Source organism: Nylanderia fulva, unplaced genomic scaffold (assembly GCF_048542155.1).
Source record: "Nylanderia fulva isolate GAGA-0341 unplaced genomic scaffold, ASM4854215v1 Scaffold90, whole genome shotgun sequence".
Lineage (NCBI taxonomy): Eukaryota > Metazoa > Arthropoda > Insecta > Hymenoptera > Formicidae > Nylanderia > Nylanderia fulva.
In genome coordinates, this window is record NW_028191027.1 from 181,819 (window position 1) to 202,411 (window position 20,593).

The 20,593-nt window shown below is 37.1% G+C and overlaps 2 protein-coding genes across 3 annotated transcripts; one reads left to right on the plus strand and one right to left on the minus strand.

Annotated features, from left to right (window-relative positions):
* The first annotated feature begins 1,962 nt into the window (after positions 1–1,962).
* On the plus strand, positions 1,963–19,078 carry Epg5 (ectopic P-granules autophagy protein 5). Of its 2 annotated transcripts, XM_029322223.2 has the most exons (30): positions 1,963–2,565; positions 3,018–3,266; positions 3,471–4,226; positions 4,612–5,433; positions 5,606–5,828; positions 5,936–6,108; positions 6,185–6,325; positions 6,880–7,040; positions 7,239–7,368; positions 8,316–8,860; positions 9,245–9,422; positions 9,560–9,583; positions 9,982–10,209; positions 10,285–10,448; positions 10,559–10,744; positions 10,851–10,974; positions 11,243–11,770; positions 12,031–12,173; positions 12,266–12,443; positions 12,520–12,717; positions 12,791–12,922; positions 13,006–13,242; positions 13,372–13,555; positions 14,008–14,567; positions 14,657–14,826; positions 15,215–15,423; positions 15,514–15,759; positions 15,991–16,207; positions 16,296–16,505; positions 16,867–19,078. In XM_029322223.2, the coding sequence occupies exons 1-30, from the start codon at positions 2,548–2,550 to the stop codon at positions 17,216–17,218; spliced, it is 7,686 nt and encodes a 2,561-aa protein (XP_029178056.2). In that variant the 5' UTR covers positions 1,963–2,547; the 3' UTR covers positions 17,219–19,078. The 2 variants fall into 2 exon arrangements, with proteins under 2 accessions (XP_029178056.2, XP_085346019.1); XM_085489893.1 differs by lacking the exon at positions 9,560–9,583.
* Positions 19,021–20,484, minus strand: Lipt2 (Lipoyl(octanoyl) transferase 2). The gene has a single exon (XM_029322244.2). The coding sequence runs from the start codon at positions 20,475–20,477 to the stop codon at positions 19,764–19,766; it is 714 nt and encodes a 237-aa protein (XP_029178077.1). The 5' UTR covers positions 20,478–20,484; the 3' UTR covers positions 19,021–19,763.
* Between the last annotated feature and the right edge of the window lie 109 nt (positions 20,485–20,593).

Consider the following 20,593-nt stretch of genomic DNA (forward strand, 5'->3'; position numbering starts at 1 on the left):
GAAGTATAGTGTTACGAATTGGTGTATTGATGTAAAATTTAAATATATAATGGCTGAAGAAGCACAAGTATGTGCAGAAACGTACCACATAATTTCTAATCAAGAATTTTTATTTATTTGGTTTCCATCCACACATCGTAGCTCGTATTAGCCTTTCAATTATTAGTTATTTTTCAAAATTAAACAATTCTATTGCAAAACACATATTTCAATTTAGATTTTAGATTTACAAAAGACAAATAAGATAAATTTTGCATTTTATTTATTTTTTTAAATTTAATTTAATTTAATTTAATTCAATTATATTGAATTCTAATGTCAGAAATGAGAAATTATGAGAATTATTTTTCTCATATTATTATATATACATTAAATAAAAATTAATTTTTTTACATGTTATTATACTCAATCACAAGAAACATAAATATATTCTATTAAATAGAAATAGAAGGAAATATACTTATAATATGCAAAATAACTAATTTATTTTGATATTTAATATAAAACAGAATCATACGTTTTTTCACTTTTGATGTTGTCTCTTAATATATTGTAATAATGAATCATAAATCTTGTTATAGAATCTATGTTATTTATATTAAATTTTATTTAAATATATGTATATATCATATTAATAATTTATTATTATTATAATTTCGATATTTTAGTTCGACATTTCTAGCATTTTGCGAAGAAAGAAAAAGTTGCAATAGATTTCGAAGGAAGAAAATACGACGCTAATTTCATTCAATTTTTTAATTATTATTAACTAATAAATATATATATTTATCATTGAATTTTAGTTATAGGCAATATTGCAGTAATAAAATGTATAGAAATTAATATAATAAAAAATTTTTTAAATACATCTATTTTATTTCATCAAAATGTATATATAATGAAATTCATAAATACATAGCAATACTTTAAGGGATAAAATGTATTACATTAAAATAAAACATATTATTTCCCCCTGCGTTGTATATGTATATATCATAATTTCTGAATTCTGAATTATAAAAAATTAAAGAATATATATAATATATATTAACATAGATTTCTGTCGTTGAAACATATCAAGCGAGTTATTCGAATTAATAGTTTATTTATATATTCATTTCTCATATCTTTTCTCCTAAATTGTGAATGTGTATAATTAATTAATGTGTATAGTATACAGGGTGTATAGTATAGGTGGGTGTATAGTATACAGGTGTATAGTATATCCCTATACATCCCATAATTTGCGAAACACCTTTCGTGGACAGGTAGAGCACGTTAAAACTGAATAGAATGTCTCATACCATTTTGCTAAATTTACAATAATTATTGAGTGAGTTCAAAAATAGAAATCGTTTGGAAAAATAAATTTATATACATAAATAAGATATACATTTTTATAATTATAAAATATAAGTAAATTTTATATTTTAAATAATTTTTTCAAACTTTATTTTCATTATTAATCGCAATTTAATCAGCATAAATTTTTTTAATAATTAATTTATTTAATCGTTTGTAAATAATTTTTATCAAATTATTATTATTTATGAGAGACCGCGGTCTCTCATAACTCGTCTAAGAGTCTTGACGTGTTATCAAACCGACACTATATATTCGTTCTTGACATCTTAAAATTATAATTTTATTTTTATTTTCACAAATCACTTGATAAGGACTCAAAGAAGGGTCGAAACGTTGTGATTTAATAAATAATATTTGCCAGTACGGTCGAGAGAAGAGTTTTACTTTTTTAAATTCTGTCTTGCGATTCTCAAATATCTACGTTTTTTTTTAATTAAGCTAAGTTAAAAGTTATTCATTTTTTTTTAACTTTTAACTAATTATTAACTATATATTTAACCGTGATAAAAGTCTCTACCACAGTCGTATACGGTGTATACGACCGTGGTCTCTACTCACAAAACTTTGCCTTTTCAATAACATTTTTTATGCATCACTTCAGTAGGTATGAGGATCAGCTGATTCCAACATATGCGTGAAAGGCGTCTGGCGTCTGACGTTTACTTTACTAATCTCGCGGACACTTCCACCTCTTTCAACCAATAAGGACGAAGATTCTTTTATCCCGATTGGTCAATCGAACACTTTCGATTTCTGGCACCAAACTATCAAGTTGAATGCAATTCATGATGGTCAAGTTAGGGTTAGGATTTCCAGGTGGATCAGTTGAAATTGAACTTGACGTCACTTCGAAACGTCAAGTGGACTCTGACATTCTTATTTAGTTTTGGACCTAATTGGACGCTAAACACGATGCTCCAATTGACGTTCTCGTGATTTTTGTCTCCTTACCAGCGATTAATCCAACTGTGAACCAATGACAATGATGATGACAATGACGAATGCGTCTGATGCTCAAAATATCGTAGCTTTTGTTGCATCGGGTTGCCTTTATCAGTTCTCAATCTGCAACTAATTGTTCTTTTAAAGATTTTTTCTAAGAGTTTCCTATTATCGAAGAGTACCCAGTGATCTTAAAATCAGTATCTATTAATTAAAATACGATTTTGATACCGATGCATCATGGAGAAACAGAAACAGGTCAGAAAAATTATATTTTAATAATTATTTAAGATTATTATTTATTATTATTATTTATTATTATTTATTATCATTTATTATAATTATTTATTATTATAAAATTATTACCCAAGCAGCAGATTGGTGTCATTAAACGTCAAAATGACATGACAAATTGACATTTAATGACGTCATTTTGACGTTTAATTACATTAGTTTGCTACTTGGGTAATAATTTTATAATAATAAATAATTATAATAAATGATAATAAATAATAATAATAAATAATAATAAATAATAATCTTAAATAATTATTAAAATATAATTTTTCTGATTTGTTTCTGTATTTATATTTTATTTATTATTTATTTATTAACATATATTTGAATCAGATGATAGATTAGGTGATGAATGAAGCTAAGCGATATCACAAATATAATATAAATTAAAATCTATGTACTTATTGCGACAGAAGAAGAAAAGGGACAGATTGCGCCAGTCAATCCTCCAGTACCAGATACCGGATGCTCCAACATTGGAGGAATTTGAGTGCTTGCTTGGAGAATCACCCACAAATTATCCCAAGGGTGAAGCAGTGGAGGATATAGAGAGCGAACTACATTCTGCTGCTATTGACACAGAGGTTTATGAAAAACAGGCTGCTGAGAAAGCAGCTTATGAGAAGGAACGCAGTCTGCAAAATGTTGAAACAACAAATGAGGTAATTTTACAAATTCATATCTCATTATCGATGATATCATCAATAATTTTGAGATACATTGTGCAAGAAAGAGAATCCTGAATGAATTTTATTTTGCCGATGTTTCTTGCTTTCTATTTATATTATGTATGTAAAAAGTGTCTACAAAATTAGAGTGGAACTGCCTATAGTAATTGTTACATATATTTTTATTATATATTTCAGGTGTTGATGTTGGCTGAGAGTTCTCAAGATGAAATCGATGCTGTTGAACTTGATTTAGAATCCAAGGACACCTTAAACAATGAAATAGATCAAATCCAAGTAAGCGTTTCCGCTATTCAATTAGTGGACACATTGATCGATCCTGAAGAAGTCAGTCAGTCAGCCTTGGAAGACCCTGAAGATCTGATCAAAATGAAGATTCCAAGGCAGAAGGCTTTATCAAAGCAAACAGAAATTGCGGAGAGTAAGAAGGACATTCTGAACTCTGCATTCAAGGATGTCAGACCTTTTACGGAACAACAATTGACGTCTTTGTATCACAATCAGGAATTAACGTTGGTGGACGCCTTCGTAACTGAGTTTACAGAGACGCAGTTAAGATGCGGACCGTTGAGGCAACAGCATAGACTGCACGAATTGCTGATGAGCTATCTGAGAGTGCGGAACCACCTAATCGCGAACTCCTACGAGTTGGAACGTTTGAAGAAGTGCTGCCGGGAAACGCAGAAGCAGCTCTGGTGCCTGGAAAAGACGTCGGAGACGGAGAGTGGCGAGTGCCAGGACGGCAACCCCGTTTCCGCCGTCCACGAGTACTCGGTCGCCCATTTCAATCAGCAGGCCCTCGTGGTGCTCTCCAGGACCTTGTCCGCCATCAAGGACACCCTGCATGACAGCCAGGCGTTGTACTGCTACGAAGCGGAGTCCCTGCGTCTACAAATCGAGCATTACGTGCAAAGAGTAGCTAGAAGTTTTAACGTAAGTTGCCTTTTATGAGGTAAAAACTAAAACTAACAAGGAAAGGTCTTCAGCTAATTCACCGTTTTCAATTTAAAACCTATGCAGAAATGTTGTGGGTGATGCCAATAACATATTCTGCAAGTTACAACCCTTATTTTTGCGTTAAAAAAAATGGTATAATAATTTTCTCGTCTATACAATGATGGCAAAAATTCCAAATAGTCAAATATCTTGGAAAATAATGATTATGGAAGAAAATGTTAAATACAAAAGTTTTAAAAAATCGAGGGTCTTTTATGTGGTTATATTGATGATGATGATGATGATGATGACGACTGTGGTTGATGTGACCTTCATGTGACCTTGAAAGACATCGTGAAGGAAATCTTTCTCTTGCTTTCAGGAATTTGCCAATCTTTCGCAAACCGCTCCAGCGAACCTCCTGCCTGAACAGTCGCCGTCTCAGACCGCTCCACAGCTGGTGGAGCTCAGGATGTGCGTGACAGTTTTGTTCAACTTCCAGCGTCGAGTTCTCAAGGACTGCAAGTTCGTCACGGACACCAGGGAATGGCTGTCGCGGCTGGTGGCAGTGCTACTGAGAGTCGCCACGTGGCAGGATCATCTGTTCATCCTGAGTCACATCCTGCGATGTCCCGGTGGCGTGATGAACTGGGCCAAGTCGTTCGTCCAGGTGCCGGTGCCTCAGAAGATCTCCGGATTGAGTTCCTCGCCCTTCAACGACCCGTATCTTGATCACATGATCGCTACTCTGGCGGCGATCCTTCTACCGATCAAGGATCGGGATAAGTTCCTGGAACAGGTGCAGGTGTCCCTGCAGGACACCACGAGCAGTCCCGGGGACACGGTGTGGGTGATGCTGGACGAAGAGGGCGAGGAAGACGAGGACATTGCCAACGTCGGGGCCAATCTCTTCGAGAGCGACTTGATCTCCCTCCTCAATCAGATCCCACTGAACAGGATCTTCGAGCAGGTGCTGTTCATCCAGTGCCGGAACGACAAGTACGAGCAGGAGCGGAATGCCATCACGGATCACCACATGTTGCGTCTCTTCGCCTTCTATACCGTTCTCGTCAAACTGCTGAAGCAGGGTCTGAAGACCTACGACTCGCCGCGATATAGACAGCTGGCGAAGAGACTCAGCGCCTTAATTAGAGATGTTGTTCAATACGCCAGCGATCAGTGGGAGGCCTTTGATAGAAGCCAGGTGTGATCTATAGAGTTACACTGATCTTGAGTTGTAATTTTAATTTAACAAGGTGATCTTGACTCAAGGTCAAATTGATAAACCCAGTAATTGAATTATTTTAAATCTTACAATTTTTTCTTGATAATACATAGTTTTTAAGATCTCAACACTTGTATATGCTATTATGTAGATAACTGATGAATCGATGCTGCTAAAGCTGCAAATGGAGTATGACTGCTTCTTTCTGAGGGCAATTCTCTGTATATTTTCATCGAGGCGTCTAGGTGCCTGGCAATACCTTGCAGCAATACCATATTACATTATTTCATCGACTACCTTGTGGTACATCTTCTACATTCTGCACACTGATTCTACGCTTGGTGACACAGCAACATCAAATATGTCTGTTTCAGGTAGATGAAGAATACGATAGAACAATATAATAATAATAATAATAATAATAATAATAATAATAATAATAATAATAATAATAACAACAACAATATCTTTGATGCGACAGATTGGGAGGCAGAGTTAAGTTGTCCTGACCTTCATAAGCAATTTGAAGAGAAGTTGGGCAGCCTGCCAGGTGACGAGTCTTACTTTCTGCTGACAACTTTTGCTAATATGGCCATGGCAAGAGCCCACAAGGATTACGACTTCGTAAGAACGACCACAATCGATCTGTTTCAAGTATGCTGATAAATATATATTTAATTGATTGATCAAGTAATTTGTCTTTATCATTAATAAGAACTCTGAATTACAGATTGGATTTCTCAGTGAGAAGACTCAAGAGTCCTGTTCGAAGGACGCGAGATCACTTTTGTCGAATTTGACCAGCAAATATCCCACTCTTCTGTCTGACATCTTGCAAAAATTGAAGGACAATTTTGTATCAGTCGGGAAGGTATATAATAATAATTTTTATATCCATATATTAATTATTTTTCTATCTATATGTCACACTATATATTTGAAAATATGTATGTATATGATGGTATAATTTTATAATATAATTATAATTTATAATATTGTGTATAGTATAATTATATAGTATAATTTGTATACATATAGTATAAAATTATTATTTTCTAGATAACTATTGTATTATTATACTGTATTATAATACTATAATTACTATACACTACTATAACTACTATATTATTATATAATTATTACTATAATTATAGCTATATAGATTTAACAAAAAGGATTTTAAAAAAATTATGGGAAGTCTAAAATCACAAATATAAATTTTTATATTACATGAAATCTTGACAATCATAAATGACTATTAGAGAGAGAAGGAAAAAGAAAATTCTTATTAACATTTATTATAAAATTTCTTAAAAGAATTATAATAATAATATAAGAAAATAATACGTGATAGTATAAGTCACTAATTTATTACAAAAATAATAATTTGCAAGTAATAACAATAGATTTGTTAAATGATTTCAGCTGAGTTTATATCTGTTCACGGAACTGAAAATAGGAATGTGGACACCTCAGCAGCAGGACATAGCAATTTTGTCTACTTGGTTGCATCAGCATCCCCTAACTTCGTCCGAAAGTCATCTAGCACGACTGATTCTTACACACTTGAATTGGGGCCTTAACACGTAAATCGTATTTTTGAAAATATAGAAAATTTTCGAAAGAAGCAAAAAACAAAAAATTTACTCTGTTGTCTAGAATATTAAAATTTTTTAATTAGTGTTTACTTCACTTTTGTATCGTTTTTATCTCCTAATGAGTTATTAAAATTATAAATTCAAAATTATTGATTACAATTTGTCTAAATGAATTGTCTTTTACAGAAATGACAATTTGTATCTTCCGATTGATTTACATCGTCAAGTGGCGTTACTAATTGTCGAGCTTATGATGAAATACGTGCCCGACACCCCGATGCAGTCGGCCTCGCTATTAGCTGAAGGTGTAAAGCAGGTGAGTCGTCGATTACAGAAGATATAAAAGCAAAAAGTTGATCAAAATCATTTTTAAATATGATACACATTAAGTTACACTATTAGTTTTACCACTAATATAATATTTAAATATAATATTTAAACTTTTGTGTATCTAGTATATGAAAATTAGAATAAAGTAGAATTGAAAAGTATTTTTAAAATATATATGGTAATATAATTTTATAATATAATTATATAGTATAATTTTTATACTTGTAGTATGAAATTAGTATATAATTTTCTAGATTATTATATTACTATACTGTTAATACATACTTCTATATATTATATATTATTATATAAAAGTATATTATCATATACATATATATTTTCAAATATTTTTAAATATTTTTCAATTCTACTCTATTCTAATTTTCATATACTATATACAAATATCTTCAAATACTATATTAGTGATATATAACATTATTATTATACAGGGTGTCTCGCAACGTGATGTCCAGAGTGAAACTTTGTATTCTTGGGATCATTCTAAGTCGAAAAGTTTTAATACACGTATGGGGTATAGAGTATAAGTATATAGGGTATAAGTACATATAGGGTATAAATATAATATACTTATACCCTAAAGTCGATTCTTTTAAAGTTACTTGTATTAAGACGTTTTGATTTAGAATGATTCCAAGAATACAAAATTTCAATGTGGACATGACATTGTGTGGGACACCCTGTATATTACTATATAATTATATTATTTACTATAATTATTATGTCACTATATAATTTTAATATATATAGTATATGAAAATTAAAGTAGATAAGAAATAGATATTTGAAAATTAGAAAATTAATATTCTAGATGAAGAATGAACTAAATTGCCACATCATTAACAAAGAAATTGATTATTATCAATGTTAAATCGAATAAGAGTCTTCAAGTTTTTGTTCTCCATCTCGTTCCAGGTCTCTTCGATGGTGAGACCGCAGAACAGCGAGCAGGCGTTCAGCCTGTGGTCGTGGGAGATGCTGAATCGCCTAAGATTGCACCAATTGGACCGATCGGAATCCGTATGCCGGAATGCGATCTCGAACCCGGCCGAGGGTCTCGCGCACGTGCCCGACATGGAGTCGAATTCCAGCCTGGAGATCCTAGCCAAGGGGGTGCGCGAGAAGCAACCGATTGCCTGCTACGCCTCGGTGTTGATGACCTTGTGGGGCCACTCGGTGCCGCTGATTTGCGTCGAGGGTTTTGGCCAGTTGCAGACCCTGCAGTGCTTCTACAAGTACGAGCAAGTCCTGGTGTGCCTGCACCGGCTGATACCGCTGTTCCTCGACTGTCCGGACTCGTTGCTGAAGAACGATAAGTTTGTTAGTCTGATCGTGCCGCTCATCGCCGCCGACCGGACCTACATGAAGATGGCGAAGAACCTGATCGCCCCGGAATTTCCCGGCCCAATCCTCAGACAGTTCGCGAACATGATCGAGTCGCACTTGTGTTACTTCAAACGGTACGCGAAATTAGCACTCCATTTTTGGGATTTTAAAATTCTAATAGTTGTTCCAGGATGTTCTAGACTTGCTTTAAATTTTGTGCCAGAAGATTAAATTTAAATAATAAAAATTGTAGCGGAAAATTGTAAAAATCACTTTTCAAGATTGTTCTAGTTGTTCTAAACATTGTTCAAAAGTATTAAATTTAAATCCACTATTAAATAAAATTTTATCTACCAAAAAAATATATTTGTATAAATTAAAATAAATAGTAAAATGTAGAGATAGAATAGTCGACAAAAATCGGCGTAGAAGAGGGAGAAATTTATACAGTTATAAATACTTGAAAATAATAATTATATATATATATATATATATATATATATATACATTGATTGCAGGTATTGCTTGAACAGTCCTGAACGTTTCGTGCATCTGTGGCTGAACGTGCTGATACTTGTTCAGGATTGGAATAAGGATCATAGCGTGATGTATTTGATGGATACTGTGATCCGCGCGGCATTCTTTCACTTGGAAACTCGAATGACGTTGGACAACATGTTTCAAAATCTTTTCTGCGTAAGTGTAACATAATTGTATAATATGCACAATATTAAGTGTACATTAATTAATTATACATATATATAATATTTAATTAATAATAACTTTGCTATGTAATATTTTTACATTTTTTAAATGAAATATCGATTTACTAGCCTGCTTTAGACGGAAGTAATGAGGTATGATATAAGAATTAATTCATACATTCAGTGTTTCAATATTTATTCTAAATATTGGGCCCTACTGGGCCCAAAACAATGTTTCAATATTAAAACTCCTATTTTTTAGTGCAGATTGTTTAAGATGGGACAATATTTTGGGCCTGTTGGAGAGGATTTAGCAAAAAATGACAAAAAAGAACAAAATTTTATTTTTGGGGAATAGAATTAAAATCTGCACTAAAAATAGGGATTTTAATTTTAAAACATTGTTTTGGGCCTTATTGAGCCTAAAACAATGTTTTAAAATTGAGTCCCCTATTTTTTAATGTAGATTTGAATAAATTGAAAAATATTTGAGGTCATCTCTTAACATGGGGCATCTTGCATATGCGATCTAAATGTGTGATATTTTTTAGAACATATCGTCCGTTCGGACGCCAGGATCGTTCGGGTCCTTCTTGAGCTGGGCGACGGGATGCTCCAGCTCGGCTAGTCTCCTCGGTGGAACCGTCCAAACGATTTGGCTCGCTTATCAGATTCTGCTGACGGAGCAATACGATAGGGAATTGAAGACCGGACTTTGGCGGGAGATCCTGCGTGAATTGTCTATGCAGCCAAAGATATCTCTGGACACTGCCCTCAAGGTTTAGGAACGACAATACAGAGATTAACTGTATTAAATGCTCTAAATAAAAAAATATAATCGAAATCTCTTTCAGAGAGCCTGTACAACGGTGAAGATGACTCCCTTCGGCGTAAATAATCTGGCTATCTATCGTTGGTCCCAGCAGGCCCTCGACACACCTATGGATCATCCAATCCTGCCTCTTCTGTGGCAAAACTTCTTTAGCTTATTCCTTGCACGAGCTCCTATCATATCAGGGTGATTGTTGCCATTATTTTAGTCTTTAAAAGAGAACACTGACGTAATTTTATATTATAATAAATAAGAGAAGCAAAAATAATTTATTTTTTATTCTCAAATTGCTCTAGATCTATGGATAAAGGTGGCTTTGGAGAAAAGTTTTTCGAAGGAATGATAAATCTAAGTTACTTGAAGAAGCTGAAGAAGCGATTGCACGAAACGACGGAATATTTTCAAGTTAAAGGGGAGAAAGACACGGACAACGGGAAACCGATCACCGATGAGCGACGTGTATTTTATCTTAGCACAGCAAAGTGAGTAAACACAATCAGTGGAACGACATATTTTTTCTGAAAGATATCTCTTGGAAGAAAGAAATTCGATATCGATATTATTTTTAAAAATAATTATTTATCGCAGATTCTACAAAACACTGAGCCTCTGGTTGGAGGAACCCCGTCTTCAGGAACCGGGACTTTACCTTCCAGCTCTGCCACCGCAATACATGTCGCAAAAGCTAATTTTGCTAGTGCAAGGAGATCGAGTAAGAGTCAAAACCGTACATCAGAAATCCTAGCTAGCAAGCGTACGTCATTTTGACGTCGAATGACATCATTTTAACGTGTTATTTTGATATTTAATGACGTCATTTTGACGTTTAATGACATTTTGATGTTTAATGGCGTCATTTTTACGTTTATAACGTTATTTTGACGTTTAATAACAGTTTTACGTTTAATGTCAGTTTGCTACTTGGGACGTTCAAATTATTGTTTTACCATCACTTTACCTTTGTTTTCATCAATTTTTAGACACTCTGGCTGGAGTATATCGACTATTGGACGGTGCAGCAAAGCCAGCTGAAGGCGGTGCGCGAGTGGGAACGCGCGATATTTCGCGATTCCGAGAACCAGCCAGGGGTCCAGAGGTCCCAGAGCGCTTCGGCGAACGTCGCGGAATCGATCGACCCTCTTCGCCGAATTTTCCGCAGACTAAGCGCCTATGAATCGCCACTTTCGCCCCCAGCTCTGAGTCGTAATCAGCCGGTGTTGGGCTGCGTGGTCAGGGAGAGTCTCTACAACTCCGCCGCCGTCATCGATATGGTCAAACCCCATCTCCGAGTCGTCCTTGACTATGCACAGACCTACAATCTCATGATATCCGAGCACACTGCGGTGGACTGCAGCTTTCTCGAATTGGTCCCGACTCTCTATCGGGTCTACGAGAACCACGTGACTCTGCACGCCCTCTGTGACCCCGCGCCACCCGGTCAGAGACGTTCCAGATCGGGCACACCTCCAACAGTGCACTGCGCAGGCCCTGCGATCATCAAGATTACAGTACGATTGAAGATAGCACTAATTTATAAGATGAAATATTAGAAGATTTAGCTACTAGGGTTTTACTATACTGAGTCCTAGGACCCTAGTAGACCTAGACTAACCCTACTAGACACTAAATAAAATATTAAATGTCAAAAAGATACACATACAGGGTGATTTATTTGAATCTTAGTAGGCAAATATTTAGTCAAATATGTAAATGATCAAATGTGTTTTCCAAGTTTTTCTTAAGCAGGATTTTTACAAAAATTGTGCAGGTCGAAGAAGCACACGTCAGTGAAGGTGTAGATCACATGATAACCCAGAACCGAGCCGAGTACGAGAATCTTTTGGTGAAAGCTAGTCAACCACCACCCAGCAAGGTCACCCTTGGCTGCGTCTTCATCGATCATTTGATTGCGTAAGCGGGTTTAACTTATTAACACTAGACTATAAAATTAAAATTACCAATGGCACAGTAGAAATTCTTTTTTTATATTCCTCGCTCTTCAGGATGCTGGAGCATGAGTTAACTGTCAGTCGCACCAACGAAAATACCGCGATACTACGCAAGGTACAGGAGAGCGGAGTCAAGCTGTTCTATCACCTGGTAGAATTCTACACGGAGGAAGCGGCCTTGTGTCCTTCCACAAAACAACTCATCACTACTTGTCTAGAGAAGTTGGGCCAGGTACGTACTCTGGATTTTAAATTTCTTCAGGTTCTTAATGTTACTTTCATGTAAACAAACACTGTCCCGCTTTCAGTTGTTCATCAGCGGCGAGGAAATTCAAGGCCCGCAATTGCTAAGCACAATCATTCAGAGGCCGAATCTGGGGGGCCTGTTGGGACCACATTTCACACCCGTGGCTGGTGGAGCCACCACGTTCTTGCAAATGTACCAAACCGTCGTGGACTTGTCCACTGGCTCGAACGTCGATTTGTGCTTTGTCTTGCTGTCCAAGGTAGATAGTCGAATTTATCGAACTCACTCTTTATTTAATTCCTCGTGGCTAATGGATTGTATTTATGCGATAGTTCGACGTCGGCAGCTGGTTGAATTATCGCCGTCCGCGATTGAGCGAACGATCCACTTTCATAGATCTAGTTTCCAAAGCGTTGTACAACATTGGTCTAAATCCCGAAGAAGAGAAGCTGATGCTGCACGAAGTGAGGGTTCCTTTTACTTTCGTTATGACATTTATCTTCATCAGTTATATAGGAAAATTGTAAAATTATACTATTGCTGGCAGCTCTTCCGAAATCATCTACGACTCATTCTTCTACACGAGTTCCCTGAACACTACGGCGAGGTACTGAGCGCGGTGCTGAGAGGATCCGAGAGCCAGAATCTGTCATTGGATGTTTGGCGCGATTTGCTGGGAGCTCTCAGCGGCAAGTCGAAGAACGTCGGGCCTATATATCCTGCCAAGATCAGAGAGGATATCAGACATTATGCCACGGAACAGAGGCTACTGTCTCGCCAAGAGGTTTCTTCAGCAATTTTATTATCCTTACACTCGAAAAATAATCGAATTCAGTTTTGTCGCGCTTTATTCTAGATGTAATAATAGATTTGATCAAACCCGGATAGAGTGTATAAGATGATATTTTCGCAGATGCACGACACGGCTGTACTTCTAAGCCGACACTTCATGAAGGAAAGATTACAGTATGGACTGTACGGTCTCTACCCGAAGTACAGGATCTACAATGAACCGTTGACCGTGTTTCTGGGTATGGTCGGCCACGCTTTAGTCGTGTTAACGCTTCAGGCTGATCGAGGATCGCTTGCGGATCAATGTAAGTCGGTATTTAGGAACTGTGAGGCCTATAGTTGGAACTATAAATTCTTAGAATCTTGCTACATAACTATTCAAAGCTATAAACTTGCCAGGTAGCGAGCATACGTCATTTGACATCATTAAACGTCAAATTGAGATCATTAAACATCAAATTAACGTCATTTTGACGTTTAATGACGTCCAATGACGTTAAAATGACGTCAGTTTGACATTTAATGTCGTCCACTGACGTCAAAATGACGTATGCTTACTATCTCGGAAGTTTATAGCTTCGGATAGTTACGTAGCAAGATTTTAAAGACTTAATGTTCTAACAACGTCCTTAAATGTCAAACTGACGTCATTTTGGCGTCATTGTTATTAAACGTCATTTTGACGTTTGATGACGTCAGTTTGCTACTTGGGTCGTCTATGATAAAGAAGAGAAAGCTATCGCCAACGCTGTTGCAGTGTGCGAGAAGATCTGGCCGGTGTTGAGCGAGATGTACGCGCCGTGGATCACCCCGTACTGGACGAGAAACTTGCGGGAGCCTACAGCCGCGTGGATCCAGCAATTGACGGACGACAGGTCGGTGCTGCTGCCGTGGATCATTACCGACGGACCCTACGCGAATCGGACGATGGCGATGTTCGCCGAGTGTGTCCGCTTCATCGTCGACACCATGCCGGCGTCGAGCAAGATTCTCAGCTTTGTGTGGCAGTTCTACGTATCCAACTATGCCCACGTGTCCGTTAAGGATCACGTGCTGAACGTGGTGCACGGAAACTTCCTGTCCCTTCCTTGGGACCGTTTCTGCCCCGCCGTCAATGACATCGAGCTAATGATCAGGGTCATTGATCAGTATCTACCGGACTGCCACCTGTTCTTGGGAAGCATCTTCACCTGTATCAACTGGTCCGCCTGGATCGGCGAGCTAATGGCCACGCAGCCGCTGCCAGTCGCCGCCAGGATGCACATCTGTTTGCTCAATTTGCTGGTGAAGCTGTCAAACGAACCTAACGTCAGACAGGTGAAAAGAATGAGAGAAATATGAAATCCCTTCTGAAAGATAAGAGGGTTCTGAGAATGCAAATTAACTTTAACTGACAAATATTTCAGAACGAGAAAGCAGTACAGTTGGTTACTGAAGCCGAGAGTTTCTCGTGGCACTTGATCGACGCCGCGGCTTACGACCAAGTGATCAACTGGCATGTGATGAGCTGCGATCCCAGGGTGATTTTGTGTCTGGGCAAAGACCAGACTCACGCTATCGACGTAGCCGTCAACAAGTGAGCCTAATACATAGTTTACTATTTGGATGCTTTCCCGTTATATAGTGTCGACTTGTAGATGGATTTCTTTATTTCGCCGCTAGAATGCAGTGCAGTTCGCTTTATATAGCTTTTTTAAAGTTTTAAGTTAAAAATTTTTTTTTAAATTGTTGAAAAACACCTAAAATATTTATTTGGTGATGATATCCGTTTGACTTTCAGATAAATTTGAAAAGCTCGATCAAGGTCAACATGAAAATCTTAAGTAGAAATCCCTATTTTTTATTAGAATTAAAAAATAAAAGTTTCTAATTAAGACCTTGATCGGACATGAAAGGTCATGTACCTTTCTCTCAGATACATAATATTACATAGATTATCATTAAAAATTATTTGACATTCGCAGTTTACTGAAAATAGTGGCGGCTTACGATCCTACAGTAAAACACTTTCATCCCACCACCTTGAAGAAGCGACAGATGTACGTGCGTTCTATGGTAAAATTGCTGATCAACTGTACAACGAGACACAAGTCCCTTCTCTCGACCAACAGCAAAGTGTTCACCAATACGTTGTCGCGGATGCTGGATGATATGGAGATTGTTATCACCAGCAGTAAGTGAAATCTAGAACGCAAAAGAATCTATGTAAATTTCAAGAATGACTGAAATTTAAAACATGAAAATAATTTCTTTTCTCTTCCAGCTGTCTCTGAATCGCAACAGGTTGCCGAGGCCGGCCTGCTGATCACCGAGTTTCTGCATTCGATCAATCAGAGCGGGGTGCTGGTCGATCATCTTCGTAGCAGCTGGACAGCGTGGCTGCTGGAGCGAACAGCCAGCAGTCCGGTGCTGATGGGCGTGTTAAGGGTGATCGGAATGGCAGTCGCTTCTTCGTCTACCTTGGGCCACCTGATGGAGGCTGCGTTGGAGGCTTACTTCAAGTATAACGGTAAGTGAATTGATTCCTCCGCTATATGACGTCGTAAGACGTCTGAACAGGACGAGAAAAATGTTTTAAACAAAGAGTAGAGCTTAAAAAAAATATTTGACGATGAGATCTGTTTGACCTTGAGATGACCTTGAAAAGCCCGGTCAAGGTCAACATGAAAATCTTTGAGAATTTTTTTGCCTTACACTTCGAATTCAGTTTCAAAGTGAATCAACGACGCTTCTATTTTAGTAACGGAAGAGGTTCAGCCCACCTGGGCGTCGGTGCTGACGATTTTGCAGTCTATCGTGCCTCGTCAACCGCCACTGGAATCGGTGTTGGTGTCTGAGGGAAGATTGCTGGCCCTTTACTCTGTGTTGCTGAAGAGACTCCCGTCCTGCAGAGACATCCGGGAGGAAGGCATGCTGCTGATCAACTTGGTGGATTGGATCAACGCTATTAAAACCACGTGAGTAGTTCCGCGAAGATAGAAATTAAATGCAAAAAATACAAAAACCTGAGAAAGAGGTTAACATTATCGAATTTTACTTATCTAGGGACATTGTGGAGGAGAAGCTACCTCTGTTGTGGGTGAAAGCGTGCGAACTGGCCTACAGGCAGTGTCAATACAGTGAGAACACGGTGATCGCTGCTAGAGCTTTAAAGGGGCTGGCACGAGCTTTGCTGATTGTAGCGGACGACGCAGGACAAGGCTGGGGTATCCTGGGGGCCATCGGACTAAGGAAAGGCTCCCAGCTTACCGTAAGGTAATATCTCAGAAAATATTGATTTAATAAAACAAATATTTCGAACAAAAAGAGTAGAGCCAAAAAAAATTATTTGGTAATGATATCTGTTTGACCTTGAGATAACCTTGAAGTCCGGTCAAGGTCAACATGAAAATCTTAAATAGAAACCTCTATTTTTTAATTCTAATAAAAAATAGGGATTTCTACTTAAGATTTTTATGTTAACCTTGACCGGGCTTTTCAAGGTCATCTCGAGGTCCAACGGATCATCGCCAAATAATTTTTTTTTAGCTCTATTCTTTGTTTAAAACATTTTTCTCGTCCTGTCTTGCGTCTCGTTTGACTTTTTGATCGTCCAATTTTCAATTTTCTCAAACAGATGCAAGTTCCTCAGCCGCGCAACAGCTGTTTACTGCCTGGCGCAGCTACCGGAGTCCAAGTCCGATCAGCAGCTGGTTCGGTACACACCTCACTCGCCCGGGGTGGCGCCCTCGCGATCGACCGATCCGGATACGATGGAGATCCGACCTAGCGTAGAGGCAGTGAAGGCGATGCAGAGCCTGGAAGGGCTGCTGATGAACAAGCAGTACGCGGAGCTGCGCGGGGACGTAGAGAAGGTTATCAGACTTGTCAGAGACTCCGCCAACTCACTGCACAACGCCGTCGGAATCGTCGGCGCCCTCACTGCCGAGCTCTACAATCAAAGATACCTGCACGTGCTGACGGAATAATACTAGTTGCACCTATTTTGACCTGGCTTCGAAGTATGGTCACGTGACGCGATTTTTAAACCAAAGTTTTCAGAGTCGTTCTATCGAGTGTTTCGAGATCTTCGGGACTCTTTCGACATTTGATAAGACAAAAATAAGGGGAACCAGTCGAATGCCTGTCGCTACGTAGACCTCACCAAATATAACGACGCGTTTAAATCGATTGCTTGTTTGAAACTCGAAGATTAAGAATACATTGCGAAATTGCTTATTATATATATAATATATATTATATAGGATGAGGCATATGTATATATATATATATTATATATATATATATATATATAAAAATTGAAAATTTAACCTTTGGATAAAGATATCAAGGTGAAATGAAGGTTCACTTGACAGTTTCATTTATTTTAAATGATCTACCTTATATATAATATATTATTCACTGTGTTTGTTTTATTCTTATTATTTACATTTATTACACACACACACATATATATATATATATTTATTTATTTATTTATATACAATATATTATTATACATATATATAATAATTTTATTATTATATATACATAATATTATATATATATATATATATATATATATATATATATATATATATATTGTGTATGTATGTGATTGTGTATATATGTGATAAGGATTTTTGATCGGGTTGTTTTATTATGAATATTTATTGATGTCCGATCAAATCCTGCTCTCCTATAGTGTATATAGTTGCAATGTAATCTTAATCTTTGATAATTTAATTACGTAATTGCAAGTTTAAGAAAAGTTTTATTATTTAAACTTTTTAGATCTGCATTAATCTTCTAGTCACACAAAGTCTGTTTCTTTTTTTTTAATTCAGAATATTGTTTAGAATGCATTCAATTTAAACGCGCACTGGTTTATAGCTTGTCGATAATATATATAGTTAATGATATTTAAATTGTTAATGTTGATATAAAATTTGCTTACGCAATCGATTCACATTGCGGATGCAATCTTGTTATCTTTGTTTGTACACGTATATTTACGCGTTGACGAAATGTTGGAATAATATATTCGCACATTAAGTTTGATTTTCGATGACACAATTGAGGCCTTTGGATCCTCGCTGGAGCTATGTCAGATTATGACATCAGAGGCAAGAAAGCACACGCTGAATCTCTATCTCAAAAACTACCCAAGTAGCAAACTGACGTCTAATGACGTCATTAAACGTCAAAGTGACGTCATTTTTTGACGTCTAATAGTTTTGACGTCATAGACGTCATTCAACGTCAAAATGAAAAAGCTTGCTAATTGGGTATTCTTTTCTTTTTATAATCAACAATTATATCTCGAAAACCATTATTTAAGTAGCAAACTGACGTCATTAAATGTTAAAATGTCAAAATGACATCATTTTGACGTCTAATGACGTCAATTTGCTACTTGGGTAGTTTTCAAGATATTTTAAGAATACTAAAGCCACCTGAAGTGCTATTTCATCGAAATATCTTTTTATTTCGAAATGGCATCTAAGAATCTTTAGGCTTGTAATTTCTCACCTTGACGTCACAATTCCAACATGGTCGGCGAGAAGCCAGGAGCCTTAATTCTTGCGATGAATAAATTTTCACAGCCGTTATTTTAAATATCTCACGTAATGATTGTTCAAGAATAGCAGTTGTCAATCGACGAATAAAAAACTTTAATAGAACGAATTTTTCAAGCGAAATCTCTAGATCGTAAGAGATTACTATGATTATATTGATATAAATAGAATTATCACTCGCAATAGCACGGGATACTTCTAAATTGCTGTCGTAAGATTCACTTTTTTTATTATTCTAACTTACAATAAACGAGCATCATATACACTCAATATTTTCTATATTTCTATATTTCCAACGAAAGTGTATTTAGATAGAAGATAATTAATTCATCATATATTTTTCTAGAAACAAAACATGTTTATATACTGTCTAACATAATTTTATGGTGTTGACGTATAAAAATGTTGCTTAACTTTTTTATTTTTTATCACCAAAGGGCAGATCTGTAATTTTATACAGGATGTAACTGAAAAAACATATATATAGCACACAATTTTTCATTTTTTATGTCATCATTTTTTGCATATTCCCAATTTTGTCATCTTTATAACTAACAAGTCTTAAATTAAAATACTATTAAAATATATAAATCTATTTAAAATTCTATTAAACTATTTGAAAGTAACTGAAGAATGTAATTTGTTAATATTTTAATTCCACAAAGTTTAGTTTGTGAGAAACTCTTTTTCAATCATTGAACTTGAATTATTGGTGCCTTGACATTTTCATTAAGGAAAAATCCAAATTGATCAGAGAATTGAGAGATGGTAAGCTCCATATATGTTTATTCAGTTACACCCTGTACAGTCTCAAAATGGAATATCACTCCATAAAAAACAAAAGTGGCACCGCATACAAAGAAGTTGGTCTCCAGACAAATAATGGCAAATTTATTTTTAAAAAAATATGCACCAATGACAATCCTCAATTTATACAATACATATTCTTAAAATGTCACGATGCCGCCGCCGCGTCTCGTAGCAGCTGCGCGGCCTCGTCGGACGGATAATCGATCAGCTCGCAGCGAAAATGCTCGGCGAAGGTGCTTCGAAGAGTCGGGATCACGTCGGCGACCGTCACGTTCGCCTTTAGCTCCTCGGACACGCTGGTCACGCCCTTGTTCTCGATGCCGCAGGGCACGATGTGCTCGTACCAGCCGAGGTCGACATTGCAGTTGAGCGCGAGGCCGTGAGTGGTGATGTAACGGCTCCCGTGGACGCCTACCGCGCAGATCTTGCGGTCGCCGACCCAGACCCCGGTGTGCGGCGAGGTCGAGGCCTCGATGCCGAGCGCGGCGCACACGCCTATCACCATATGTTCCACTTGGTGGATGTACCACCGGATGCTCGGACGAAATTGCTTCAGATCGAGCACCGGGTAGGCCACCAGTTGCCCGGGTCCGTGAAAGGTTATCAGTCCGCCTCGATTCGTTCTCCGGAAGTCCGCGCCGAGGTTCCTCAGTTTCCTCTCGTCCGCTTCCGTGTATCTCCCGTCTCGTATCCCGACTGTGTACACCGGTTCGTGTTCCAGAAGCACTAAAGTATTCGCTGTTTCGTTGGGACACGTGGGACGACGATGATGATGATCGGTTAAGAGCTTCTGTAAATGTAAACCGACCCCGTACGACAGGCGACCAGCCAGCAGAACCTTCACCCGTAGATTTGTCATCCTAGGATTCTTTATGATGAATGAGTTAAGTCTTTAAAATCTTGAGAAACTTAATTGTTAATTTATAAAATCTCTTCGCATCCTCGTTGAATCTTTTTCACTCTCCGTTAGATCAT

What these genes read in the sequence shown, in the direction of transcription:
- Lipt2 (XM_029322244.2), bottom strand. Translation starts at nt 20,477, where the DNA reads ATGACAAATCTACGGGTGAAGGTTCTGCTGGCTGGTCGCCTGTCGTAC.
- Epg5 (XM_029322223.2), top strand. An exon ending in CTCTGGACACTGCCCTCAAG is followed by an intron (nt 10,210 to 10,284) that starts GTTTAGGAACGA and finishes AATCTCTTTCAG; the next exon opens with AGAGCCTGTACAACGGTGAA. An exon ending in ATCGACGTAGCCGTCAACAA is followed by an intron (nt 14,827 to 15,214) that starts GTGAGCCTAATA and finishes TGACATTCGCAG; the next exon opens with TTTACTGAAAATAGTGGCGG.